Source organism: Mustela lutreola, chromosome 11, assembly GCF_030435805.1.
Source record: "Mustela lutreola isolate mMusLut2 chromosome 11, mMusLut2.pri, whole genome shotgun sequence".
Lineage (NCBI taxonomy): Eukaryota > Metazoa > Chordata > Mammalia > Carnivora > Mustelidae > Mustela > Mustela lutreola.
Window position 1 is genome coordinate 52,164,868 of NC_081300.1, and position 13,724 is coordinate 52,178,591.

Below are 13,724 nucleotides of genomic sequence, written 5' to 3' on the forward strand. Positions count from 1 at the left end.
TTTGATATACATCATTGCCATTCAATAGGTTAGTGTACCAAATTACCATATTTTGAAATCCCCTAAATTTGTTCTTAGATGGCTGTTAACAACCTAAGTTTATCTCTGATAAACCTTTTTTTTTTTTTTTTTTTTTAATTTTAAAAAGTAAGTTGATTAGGTTTAGGAGATTAATGGAAATCTATTTCAGAATGTAAGATTGCATTTTGTTTAGTATATGCTAACATTATGTCTTGTCTTACTCTTATATACCGAATCATCAATATATTTTTAATCGCAATGCTGTTTTTGTTACGTAAGATTATAGTTGATGTTCTGCCTAATCAACCTGTGAAGTTAGTTCCTAAAATTCAGCCAGCTACACCAGCTGTTTCAAATGTTCGCTCCGTTGCCAGTAGGACCTTGGTCAAAGATTTACATCTTACTATTACGGTAATGTTTATTTACTTCCAAAGTTGCAAAGAGTAACAAAAATTATTTCTAGTATGCAAAATAGTTACTTATAGAGTCAGATCTTAATTATTCAGTTTAAAGTTATAGGGAAAATTTGTGTGGATGAATGAAATATAAACACCTTTGTATTTTAATACAGAGAATGTATACATACAGCACATCCAGGTATACCAAGTAGAACAGACTCAAAAATGCAGAAATTTGCCTGCCTACCTTAATACATACCTTTCTTTAATCCCCTATTTCCAGTATGTATTACGAATTTGTGTGAGGTAAATTGAATCCTCAGTGTCTATTTCACTGATGAGAAAGAAGTAATTATTTTTTAAGAGATCTGCTCTGATGATTGATCATAGTGAGCTCCTCAAACTTCTGATTATTGGGAGAAAAATCAGCAATAAAGTTGCCAAATCTGTTATTAGAAGCATATAAAACACAGTAGTGAGACTTCACCTTTGTGGGAAATTTTCCTGGTGGGATGCTTCTCTCAATTTTTTGTGTGTTGGGGGGTGTGTGTGTTTTGGTGTTTTAGACAAGTGAATCATTCTTCTCTTCCCCCAGATCAATAGAGTATGTAACAAGTTGGAATTTTAAAATGGGAGTCCTTTTGATACAGAAAATTATAAGTCATTATATTAGATGGAAGCCTGGGATTATTTCCTGCCCTTGGAGCTCTTAATCTGAGAACTGAATTCTGTGCTTGGAAATAAGAATGACCAATTGAATATTTAGGGCTTATATTGTATTTTCTGATATGATCATGTCCTTTTCTGGAATTAATCTTCTTGTTCTTCTAATTAGTTTTTTATTGTTTACTTGAAGGATAACTATAACAATCATACTGGAATTGATTTGGTTGGCACTGTAGTAGCTACCATTAAAGGTTCTAATGAGGAAGATACGGATACACCACTGTTTATCGGGAAAGTGAGAACACTCGAATTTCCCTTTGTGAAAGGTTCAGCTGAAATTACGGTAATTTTTACATCTTCTGATAGATAATATTACTGTATTTAATACTTTAAACCACAATATTATAATACCTATTCTTTTGTATGTATAACTATGAAAATATTCTAAGTTACCATTAAATTAGAAAGTGAGTGGAAATACTTTGTGATTTTGCTGTAAACTCTTACAAATTAAACCCCCGGGATTATTATTACTTTGAGCAAGAACCTCTTTTTCCCTGCGGATGACTGTTCTCTCTGTAATGATTTTTAGCTTCAGTGATAATACATTCATGTATTCATATATTTAAAAGTTACCATTCTGTGGATAGAAAAAGAATATAACTTAGCCTGGGTAAAATGTATACATAAAGAGAAAAAATTAACAAAACAGCTTATCTTTGTTACTCTTTTTTTTCAAAATGGAAATTTTTACTTGTATAAAAAATACACGGTGCAAACACTTAAAAAACAATCACTATTTTATCACCCTTCAGAGGTAATGATTAGCAATTTAGTTATTTTCCAGACTTTTATGTATATACACAAATACTGCATGGATACCCTGTGTGTATATGATTTATATACATGGGTGGGATGTAAAATATTAATATACTAGAACTCTGCTCTTATAAAAATTTTATTTAACACATCTTTGATGTCTTTATTGGTATGTATAAACCTACATCATTGTACTGATGATCGTAATTTATTTGATCAGTCCTAAGTTTCTTTCCAAAACTTGTTTTTACCAATAGTGCTTTTCATCAGGTTTCTTCTGGTGTGTATCCTTTTGCATGTCTGATTGTTTCCTTAAGAAATTACGAGAGGAGTGCCTGGGTGGCTCAGTAGGTTAAGTCTCTGCCTTCAGCTCAGGTCATGATCTCGGGGTCCTGGGATTGAGTCCTGCGTCAGGGTCTCTGCTCAGCAGGGAGCCTGCTTCCTCCTCTATCTCTCTGCCTGCCTCTCTGCCTACTTGTGATCTCTCTCAAATAAATAAAATCTTAAAAAAAAAAAAAGAAAGAAATTACTAGAAGTAAAATTGGTGGCGAGATATGTTCATTTTAAGCCTTCTGGTAGTTAGTTATTGCTAATTGCTGTTCAATTTTTATTCCCACCAGAAATATGTGTGTTGTCTGACATAATGTTACCAACCCTAAATATGAATGATTTTTGGAATTCTAACCCAAGTTGCCTATATTTCAAAAAATACTTTTTTACTAGTAAGGTTGAACATTGTTCCTATTCTTAATCTTTTTAGGATTGTCCCTTGGTGCTTTTTCTTTTGTAATGTTCATCATTTTCTTAAATTTTATATTAAAGATATTCATGCTCTTTTGTATATAATTACATTTTCCTGAGTTTGTCCTTTAGATTTTAGCTTTGTTTATATTGGAGTGGAGGGAGGATTGAATTCACAGTTCTTGCCCTAGTATTCTTACGCCTTTAATCTTTGATTTGTCTGGATTTTATTTTTGCATTTTTTTTCAAATTCACTAACCTAATCTCTTGGTATTATTTATTGAATAATTATCCATTTTATTAATTTGAAGTGTCACCTTTTTTTTTTATTGTTATTATTCATCTTTATATCTAAACCAGTGCCAATACCGCATTGTTTTAATAACATTAGGCTTACAGTTGGGGAGCCTGACAGCTTGTACCTGCCTTACAGTAGATGTGTTGGTTGGTCTATCAGTGAGAGACCATTACAGTATTTTTTTTTTTTTAAGATTTTATTTATTTGTTTGGCAGAGAGAGAACGAACACAAGCAGGGGTAATAGCGGCAGAGGGAGAAGCAGGGTCCACTCTAGGAGAGAGCCAAACATGGGGCTTGATCACAGGACCCTGGGATTGACCTGAGCCGAAGGCAGCTGATTAGGCATCTGAGCCACCCAGGCGACTCCCCACCCTTTTTAAAAAGATTTATTTATTCGAGGGAGAGAGCATGGGGAAGAGTCGATGCAGGGAGAGAGAGGGAGAAAGAATCCTCAGACTCCACTGAGCAGAGCCCCCCAAGGTGCTCAAGCCCAGGACCTGAGATCATGACCTGAGCTGCAACCAAGAGTTGGACGCCCAACTGAGTGAGCCATCCAGGCACCCCTACAGCATTTCCTTTTTTTTGTTTGTTTTTTTGTTTTTAATTTAAACTTATTTAATTATATAATATATTTTTTTCAGGGGTACAGGTCTGATTGGTCAGTCTTATATAATATCCAGTGCTCATTCTAGCACATTCCCTCCCCAGTGTCCTCTACCCCCAATGTTTTTATCTCACTTAGTTTAGTTTCCAGTATTTAAAGTTATAGAGTTTTTAACGTAACAGTCTGCATTTCTGATGTATTTGGAGAATTCTAAAAACCTGGCAATACTAGACCATGATTCTTTTACGACAGAAAGATTTTCCCGTCATTTGTATTCATGTCACTTCTTTTCATCTCTTGACACTGAGGGCCAAGTGCCATTTGTTACTTGTTTTCACACTTGTTCCTTCACTTTTATTACAGTAGAGAGTAAAGGGAAATTTTATTGTACCCTAACAAAAATTAGGTAATGAAAGCCACATGTTGAACAAAGGCAAAGGGAGACATGTTAAACGTGCAAAAGTAAGTTTGTGTTGGAAGATTACACCTAGCCTACCCTACCTTTGTCCTGTTTCCTCGGCACTTCCCCCGCTCCCGGCCCCATGTAGACATTTGAAATTGCTACCCCCAGCTATATACATTTGTGAAGTTAAGATGGTGACTTAAACTGTTTCCTTGCACCTGCATGTAGAATCAAGGCTTTGTGTCATACATATGAATTTCCACTAGAGGTTCCTAATACCACACTGAATATCAAGCAGAAAACAGTCCTCCTTGGCTTCTGACTCATACATTGATTTAGTAAGTCTAGGTTAGGGCTCTGGGCTCTTATTTATCAAGCAGGTAATTCTCAACAATATGAACATTTAGGAAATATTGGCTCAGGACATAATATGTTCCATGTTTGCTTGAAAAGAATGTGTACTGTTTTCTTTAAGTTATAATCTAAACTTACTGTTAAAGTTTGTTAACTATTTTCAGATTCTCTATATTATTTGCTTACTTAGATCTGGAAATTTCTAAAAAAGGTGCCTCAGTTTTATTCTGCTATGTATTTGTTCATTTCTCATATTCCAAATTCCCATTTGTGCTTGGATCCTATTATGGACTCCAGTTCTTTTTATTTCTTTCATGTTTCTCCTTGGTAAGTTATGCATCAGAAATTGCAAAGTATAAACCTCTGAAATAAGAAAGGCCTCCTTAAACAAGACATAAAGGAAAAGATTTTATATTTAACTACATAAAAATTTAAAACTTTTATTATAACTGTATCTTAAACAGATTTAAAAGAACAATGGCAATATATTGATAATTATTGACCCTGGATCTTGGGTATGTAGAGAGATTCATTATCTACCACACAATAAAAAAAATATTTTTTTAATTAAGTAGAAATATTGCTATGCCCACACCCCAATATAGGACTAGGTACATTAAACATATTTTTAAATCTCCTAAAGAACTTCCTGCAAATCAATAAGAAAAAAATTTAGTAGAAAAACAAAGTAATTTTTAAAGTAAAACATAGAGAAGACTATGAACAAGCAGTTAATAGAAGGGAAAATATAAAGGACCAGTAAACAAAAAGCATGGCCTTAGTACCAATCAGGGAAGTGCTAGTTTAAATGACTGGTTCCTTTTAATCCATTTTGGGATTAAAAAACTTGGGGGAAAAGAACTTGATAATGAACTGTTGGCCAGCTTCAGGGAAACTAGATAGTCTTACACACTAATGATGAGAAGATAAATTGACAGACTTTTTGAAGGGAAATTTGATATTACCTATTAAAATAAACTGTTTTTGATGAGTCCTTTTCTCATTATTCTAGGAAACACTCAGAGAAATACTGAAAGATACTTTCTCTGCTATATAAATAGTAGTTAAAATTTTTTAAGCAATTTTAAGTGAAAGGATATAGTACCATCTACTTATACTGTGCATAAATTTTACAAATTGGTATCTAAACATTCACCTGCATTGATCAACAAATTGGATTGATTTCTGGTAGCAAACTGCTGAACTATAAAGTGTACATTTTAAAAATGTGAACAGTATTTTATTTTTAATGTGTTTATATTCATGTAAATACATTGAAAATAGCTTTCAGAAACTTAAGTGTGATTGCAGTTTGGTTTAATGGTGGGCTTGTAGTCTGTATTTCTTGGAAAGAAAAGAATTGTTATCTGTAATTTATAATTTCATTTCATGAATTGTCCTACAGTGTTTTATGGATTTCGATTGTTAAAAAAATTCTACTTCTCTATCTATGATTTGTACTGGTCTAAAAAATAAAATAGCTAGTATCTATTATTTTCTGTAAAGAATGTTAAAATAATTTAGGATGTAAATATATTCGTAATATTTACTTGTTACATGCTGTGGTCTTAAGCTAAATTGTATTAAAAGTGTTTTGTTTGTGCATTAATGAAGACAATACAATTAAAAAAAAAAATCTTTGGAGCTTTTTAGGACCTCTTGTTTGGTCACCTGGGACTCGTGGGTCTACTTCCATGGTAACAGCTGTAACTTAAACTCAGCATTGGGCTTTGGGCATGTCTTTGTGATTGTTTTTATAACTTTTATACCATAAGGTGTTTCAGCACTTCTTCAACTTCTTAAAGGTTGGCATCAAAAAGACTGCAGGTCAAGATCGTAAGTGGCCATTGATACTTCTGCTCCAAAGGAAAAGATACTTTTTAAAAAAAATAATTGTCTATTACATATAATTTTTGTATAATCTATTCATTGATAAGATCATTTGGCTTTCAAACCAATACCAAGAGGTAAGGTTTTGTGTTTTAGGTGGTTCTGATGTTTTAATGAATGTTAATGAATCTTAAGGATCAGTCAATGCCTATTGTCTTTTTGAAATTTACCACTTAACTTGGAAACATACAATGAGATACATAACATTTATATGTTGACACATACTATTTTAAATCTTGTTTTCCTTAACTGCTCTTTTCTTTTTACAGAATCTAGTGCTGGCAGAAAATAGTCCTGGAAGGGATAGTACTGAATATTTTATTATATTTGAGCCTCAGCTACCAGCTCTATCAAGAACATTAGAACCATATATCCTACCGTTTATGTTTTACAATGGTAAGTTTTTAGGAAAATAGAGGATTTTCCTTATGTTTGTGGTACTTTTTTATTTTTGCTTTCCATTAACAGGGTATTTATTAGTTACCTAATCATGATATGACATGCTTTGGAGAGGTCACAATTTTAGAATTGTTTGAATGATCTGAATGTTTTTCTTAGATGTTAAGAAGCAGCAACAAATGGCAGCACTTACAAAAGAAAAGGACCAGTTATCTAAGAATATTACAGTGTATAGAAGTTTATTTGAAGCCAGCAACCAGCTTCTTGATGAAATGAAGTGTAAGTCATTTTGTATTCAAATGTAGTAAAAAATTAGGCTTTGGGAAATGGTAAGACAGAAGATTGAGACCATGAAACACAAAAATTGTCTTCTTTCCTGGACTACAGAAAAACTGCAGAACGCTTCAGTGATGTAAGGAAGTAAGACAGTAATGATTGCTTATATTCTTTGTCATTTGACCTAATGATGTATTCCATCACTTTAAATAAATTTATATCCTGCTTACCTATAAAAATTTGAGATTTTTTATTAGAAATCTCTGTGGAAAATTAAGGCTTTTGACATGATGGTAATATTTATATCTAATTCCAAGTCCTGGCTGAAGGTATTGAGAGACAGTATTACTGGAGAAATGACATGTAATTTGATTTTCAATTTGAATCATGGGACTATGTGTATTTTACTTAAAATACCTGCAGTATGTCACACTATGGAGCTGTACAGGGCAGCACACAATATATAGAAATATGTGACTTTATGCACAATGTTTGTTGCAATTTTTTAAAAAGATTTTATTTATTTATTTGACAGAGAGAGATCACAAGTAGGCATAGAGGCAGGCAGAGAGAGAGAGAGAGGAGGAAGCAGGCTCCCCGCTGAGCAGAGAGCCGGACGCGGGACTCGATCCCAGGACCCGGAGATCATGACCTGAGCCGAAGGCAGCGGCTTAACCCACTGAGCCACCCAAACTTTATAGACTATTAAAACAAGGCATTGTGGTTTCTTTTTCCATTTGTCAGACTTTTTTTTTTTTTTGCTATGGTTTTGTCTTTGTGTTAATTACATACTTGAAATTTTTGATCTATTAACTGACAAATGTACTGCCTGCCTCAAAGTACTCACTTTTGTATATCCAATGATATTTAGAGGACAATGGGAGCTAAGCAGGATGATGAGATAATACATCAGTAGTAGCACTAAAGATTCTTTTTATAAAGTCCTATTTGAGGGTGCCGGGGTGGCTCAGTGGGTTAAGCCTCTGCCTTCTGCACGGGTCATGATCTCAGAGTCCTGGGATCGAGCCCCACATTGGGCTCTCTGCTCAGCAGGAAGCCTGCTTCCCCTTCTTTCTCTCTGCCTGCCTCTCTGCCTACTTGTGATATCTGTCTGTCCATTTAAAAAAATAAGTAAATATATATATATATATGTATATATATATATATATAAAGTCTTATTTGGTTCTTGTCTCAGACTTAAGCGATTATGTATGTTATATATAGTCATGTGGATTAGGATTAAACAATTTCTCTAAGATTACTTGGAGTTTGCAGTATTAATATATATAATATCTTCCTTAACTACCTTAAACCAAATTTTGGTTTTATAAAACCACATCTTGTTTCTCATTTTTGTGTATTAGATCCAAATCTTAATTTTAGACTTTTAGTTTCATTTTGAATTTCTAAAATAGTCACTTGGGTTTTTTTACTTTAGCATCACTCATTATAAGGAGAAAAAAAACCCAAGAGATTAAAAATATTTTTCAAAAACCATATTTTGGAGATTATTACAAATTGATGTAGGTTTGTTTGTTTTTTGTTTTTAATTTTAGGCCAAGTTGAAGAAGCAAAATTAAAAGAGGCTCAGTTGCAAAATGAACTAAAAACACATAATATTGACATTCCTACAACACAACAGGTATAGTTTCCATGTATATGTGAAAGATTTTTCTTAATTAAATTCTAATCCATAATTTTTTTTATCATTCATTTTTTATTTACAGTGTTATGGGCACTTTTGCTTTGAGGGGTTCTAAGACATGTGGATTATAGTCTAGTCACTTACTAGACATTAGAAGGGGCTAACAAAATGATAGAATACTTTTCTCAAAGAAATTAGAGTTTGTATTTCTAATGTAATGATCCCAATAAATGAAATTAATAATACACCAAATTGAGAACTTCATTGAAGGGATTTCGTAAGTATATGTGGTGGCAAAGAAAATGAGAGAAAGTGACAATAGAGTTTTTTAAAAACTTAACCTTTTTTATGTGTATAAAGTTGCAAAGAAGTCCTATGGTAGGTTGTGTATTTTCTAACTAAGATAAAGTTAGTAAGGTGAAAGTTTTGCATCACTATAACCACATTCTTTTAAAGTAATGCCTGTCTAATAACTTTATGTTCTTGAGTTGTCCAAATTATTGATTTTTCTCTGCTGTCATTATGGCTGTCTAGTACAGGAGTAATTTACTTGTAGTTAATTTTTCTTTTCAAATTATAGATGCCACACATTGAAGCACTTTTGAAAAGAAAGTTATCAGAACAGGAAGAACTGAGGAAAAAACCGAGAAGATCATGTACTCTTCCAAACTATACTAAAGGCAGTGGAGATGTTTTGGGAAAGGTTTGTGTTTAAGCCTATTAAGAGGCAGTACATTTTATTATGTTGCTTTGTCTAAAATGTGTTTTGATGGGACATTTCAATAATAATGTCCATTTCTTTGTACTTTTTCATTTTTCCCATAAATTAGTTGTTATTATTACAGTACCAGGGATTTAGCAGAATTTAAAGCTGAAATGCACAGCTCCATAATTCTTATTTACTGTTGAGGGCTGCAGCAGAAATTAACATGTCTCAGTCCAAGGCTTGTTATCTATTCAGATCCTTTCATGTCATACAACTTTATAGGTAACCAAGACCTTTCCATATGACTCAAATTTCAGTGAGACAACAAAAGAAAAAGATAAGAATTTTTCTGAGTCTTATATTGTTAGAAAGTGAGTTCTGGGATACTCCTAGAATTTAAGAAAAGACAACAATGAATAAAAAACTTCATACATATTTACTTCCAAAAAAGTACCATTCTTTCTTTAATTCTTTGCTTCTCTGGTTTTACCTTCTGTCAAATGGATTGTATTTTCATTTTTATCTTAATGATTATTCAATCCTGAACATTCTATTTTGTAGAAAGTGTTTTGGGTTTGGTTTTTTTTTACGATTTTATTTACCTACATAACATAGTAAGAGAGAGAAAGCAAGCACAAGCAGGGGGAGGGGCAGAAGGAGAAGGAGGCCCCCTGCTGAGCAGAAAGCCTGCTGTGGAGCGCTCTTCCAGGACCCTGGTATCATGACCTTAGCCGAAGGCAGACGCTTAGTGACTGAGTCACTCAGGCACCCCTAGAAAGTGTTTCCTATAGGTGTCCCCAGCACCAGTTTTTGATGGTATTAAGATTTGTGGTATTATATGTATCTGTGTTTTACTTCTTAAACTTTTCCATAATATACATTTCCCCTTTCTGCTTTTACCTCTGTTTTAAAACTGAGGAAACTGAAACCGAGGTACAGAAAGATTTGAAAAAACTCGCTCAAGATTACATAGCAAGCAAGTAAATGGCAGAGTGCAGACTCAAACCCAGGCAATCTGATTCCAAAGTCTGATTGTTAATCACTGTTCTTTATGGCTATGTACATACTACTTTTATAACCACTATATGAGTTTTTTTTTTTTTTTTAAGATTTTATTTATTTATTTGACAGAGAGAAATCACAAGTAGGCAGAGAGGCAGGCAGAGAGAGAGAGAGAGGAGGAAGCAGGCTCCCTGCTGAGCAGAGAGCCCGATGCAGGACTCGATCCCAGGACCCTGAGATCATGACCTGAGCCGAAGGCAGCGGCTTAACCACTAAGCCACCCAGGCGCCCACTATATGAGTTTTTTAGTGTTTCTAGTTTTTGCATGAGGATATTGAAATTCAGAGAACTTAATTGTCAATATATAGTTAGTAAGGGGCAGAACTTAGATGTAAACCAAGGTTTCCCTGACTCCAGAGTCTGTTGTAGTTTCTTTATAAGTGGCTCCCTAACATCACAAGCCAACTACACAGTAAAAATAGAGGAAACTGGTTACTCTAAAAGTGTGTAGCCATGTTAAAGATCGAAACCATGTTGCATTATTATTTAAACCCCAAATATGAAAATTGAAAAATTAAGATGTAAATTTATAAATTGAAAAACAAGATTCTGATTTGTATTTTTTAAAATTGTTTTTCCTCGGACCAATTTTAAGAATTTACAGAAAGAAGCAGTCTTTATAAAAGAAGCAGTCCTACTATTTAAGCATATAGATATCTATAGTTAGCCTGCTTTTAGGTACTGACATTCTACTTTAAGTGTTTATTTGATGCAAAATTCTTAATAGGTAAGATTTTACCAAAGCATAAAATAAATTTTAGCAGAAGAAATATATTTTAAAGTCTTCCCTTTTAAAAATCTGGGGGAAATCTTTGAAATCTCATTTTATGTAGGTTCTCCTCTGTCCTCTCAGAGTACGAGCCCTCTCCTTACCATCAAGAGAAAGTTTTCCACTCCCTTCAAATCATGCTTAATCTTCATTGATTCCTCTTTTAAAAAATTCTTCCTGGTATTTATTCTAAAACTAGAATAAATAATTGTGGAATGTAGTAAGGGACAAGAGGAGGTTTCCACTAGACTATATAATTTGTTTTGCTTTTATTTTTATAATTGGATGTTTTAGTCTTGCCCTCCTTAATTCCAAATACCTTGAAATCCCGTTTGTATTTCTTTCATTTAATTGCCATTAATTTCCTATCCCTGAGGAAACATTCATAACATCCATAAAAAATGGCTAGGGTAGGCTCAAAGAAGCTGAAAAGGTAGTAAAGGCTTGAATGAACAGAACATTGTATATGGTACACAAGTGAAAATAGTGAGCTGATGTCTCCTTTCCGAAAAGAAAATACTGTATATATACTTTGTATCACCTGAAAGTTTATGGAGAAGGTGTAATGTTAGGGAGCCTAGTGAGGGCATCCACTCACAGCTTTACTTAGATAGAATTACCCTATGAGCCGCCAGGGTGGCTCAGTTGGTTAAGCATCTGACTCTTGATTTTAGCTCAGGTCATGATCTGGGGGTTGTGAGATAAAGCCGTGTTGAGTGGAGAGTCTACTTGGGATTCTCCCTCTTCCTTTACCCCCCTCCCCCCTCCCTGTGCATGTGCATGCACACTTTCTCTCTGTCTGAAAATAGATAAATAAATCTTTAAAAAGGAAATGAACTTATTTATAAGATTAGTGTACTTGTGAACAACCACAAAGGGGATAGATGTCCTAGCACTTGTGGTCACATGTAAAATGAGATCAATCACTTTGATTTGCCTCTTTTAATCCTTCCTCTGCTGGAACACTTTTTTCATCTTAATTTACATGTACTAGTTTCTTTGCTTGTCTCTCTTTTTACCTTTATTCCACTAACATTTAGATAATTGGAATACAAGAGTAGACATTGTGATGTTTCCAACAGTGACATATTTTCATTGCTAGGGCAGGTTTTTGCAAAATGGACAGTTAAAAATAAAGGATAAATGTAACTATACCAGTATAGTAAATGAGGTTTTGATTGGCCTCAAAATTTCAATCTTGTTAGACTTTGAGCAAGAATGCTTGTGACCGGGGCACCTGGGTGGGCTCAGCGGGTTAAGCCTCTGCTTAGGTTATGATCTCAGGGTCCTGGGATCAAGCCCCACATGGGGTTCTCTGCTCAGCAGGGAGCCTGCTTCTGATCTCTGTCAAATAAATAAATAAAATCTAAAAAAAAAAAAAAAAAAAAGAATGCTTGTGACCAAAGTATTTGTAAATAGGAGAGTGGCTGCCCACCCTGAGTTTCTTTGTGTTCTTACAAGCAGAATATGGTTCTTATTTGTCATGCTTAGATTTGTTTTTGGAAAGAAATACTGTAATATTGGAGTAAGATATCTATTTAGAAAGGTATGATATATAACTGTATTTTTAATTGAATCTTAATCTTCTGTCTATTGTATGTGTATATTATTTAAATGCATTTTATGGTTACTTTATCAATTAAGACATAGTTCAATAGTAGACCTCTCAACTATGAAAAATATACATCATCAACTAGCCGATAACATTCTAAATATTTTTACATGCTCATTTCTAAAATTTACAGGAGTTTAATTTGTAGAAGAGTTTTTCCAAAATTTAATAGCAGAATAGACGTTTACTATTCAAGCCAGTATGTTTCTATAGCTTGAGAATTTCTTGTTAATTCATGTATTTCAGAAAAGTTTTTGCTGTTTAGTTGTGGGCTTTTAAGATACTTAATATCAAATTTTTATATATATAAAAGTTTTTTACTTGATTTTTAAAAATGGCTTATAGATTGCACACCTGGCACAAATTGAAGATGATAGAGCTGCAATGGTTATTTCTTGGCATCTGGCAAGTGACATGGACTGTGTTGTCACTCTGACCACTGATGCCGCACGTCGTATCTATGATGAAACCCAAGGTCGTCAGCAGGTGTTGCCCCTGGATTCTATTTATAAGAAGACTCTTCCAGATTGGAAAAGGTTAGGAAAAAAAGTGGGAGTAATTTTTTTCTGAAATATCTTTTTCTTTTTTTTAAATTTATTTTTATTGTGTTCAGTTAGCCAGCATATAGTGCATCATTATTTTTTGATACAGTATTCAGTGATTCATTAGTTACATATAACACCCAGTGCTCATCACAACACATGCCCTCCTTAATGCCCATCACTCCTGTTTGCTAATCCTTCCCCTCTGAAACCCTCAGTTTGTTTCCCGGGTTCCACAGTCTTTCATGGTTCATCTCCCTGTCTGATTTCTCCCCCTTCAGATTTCCCTCCCTTCCCCTACGGTCCTCCATGCTATTCCTTCTGTTCCACATATGAGTGAAACCGTATGATAATTGTCTTTCTCTGCTTGACTTATTTCACTTAGCATAATTCCTTCCAGTCCCATCCATGTGGATGCAAATGGTGGGTATTCATCCTGTCTGATGGCTAAGTAATATTCCGTTGTAGATATGGACCACATCTTCATTTATCCATTCATCTGTTAAAGGGCATCTCTG

General features: G+C 33.9%; 1 protein-coding gene across 2 annotated transcripts in view; it reads left to right on the top strand.

Moving 5' to 3' along the window:
- SMCHD1 (structural maintenance of chromosomes flexible hinge domain containing 1) overlaps positions 1-13,724 on the top strand; it is a 150,484-nt gene that overhangs the window by 109,081 nt on the left and 27,679 nt on the right. For both annotated transcript variants that reach the window (XM_059138660.1, XM_059138661.1), the window contains 7 exons: positions 301-432; positions 1,276-1,428; positions 6,465-6,591; positions 6,754-6,873; positions 8,427-8,512; positions 9,096-9,218; positions 13,010-13,200. In XM_059138660.1, coding sequence (XP_058994643.1) covers positions 301-432; positions 1,276-1,428; positions 6,465-6,591; positions 6,754-6,873; positions 8,427-8,512; positions 9,096-9,218; positions 13,010-13,200 — 932 coding nt within the window. The remainder of the gene's footprint in view (positions 1-300; positions 433-1,275; positions 1,429-6,464; positions 6,592-6,753; positions 6,874-8,426; positions 8,513-9,095; positions 9,219-13,009; positions 13,201-13,724) is intronic.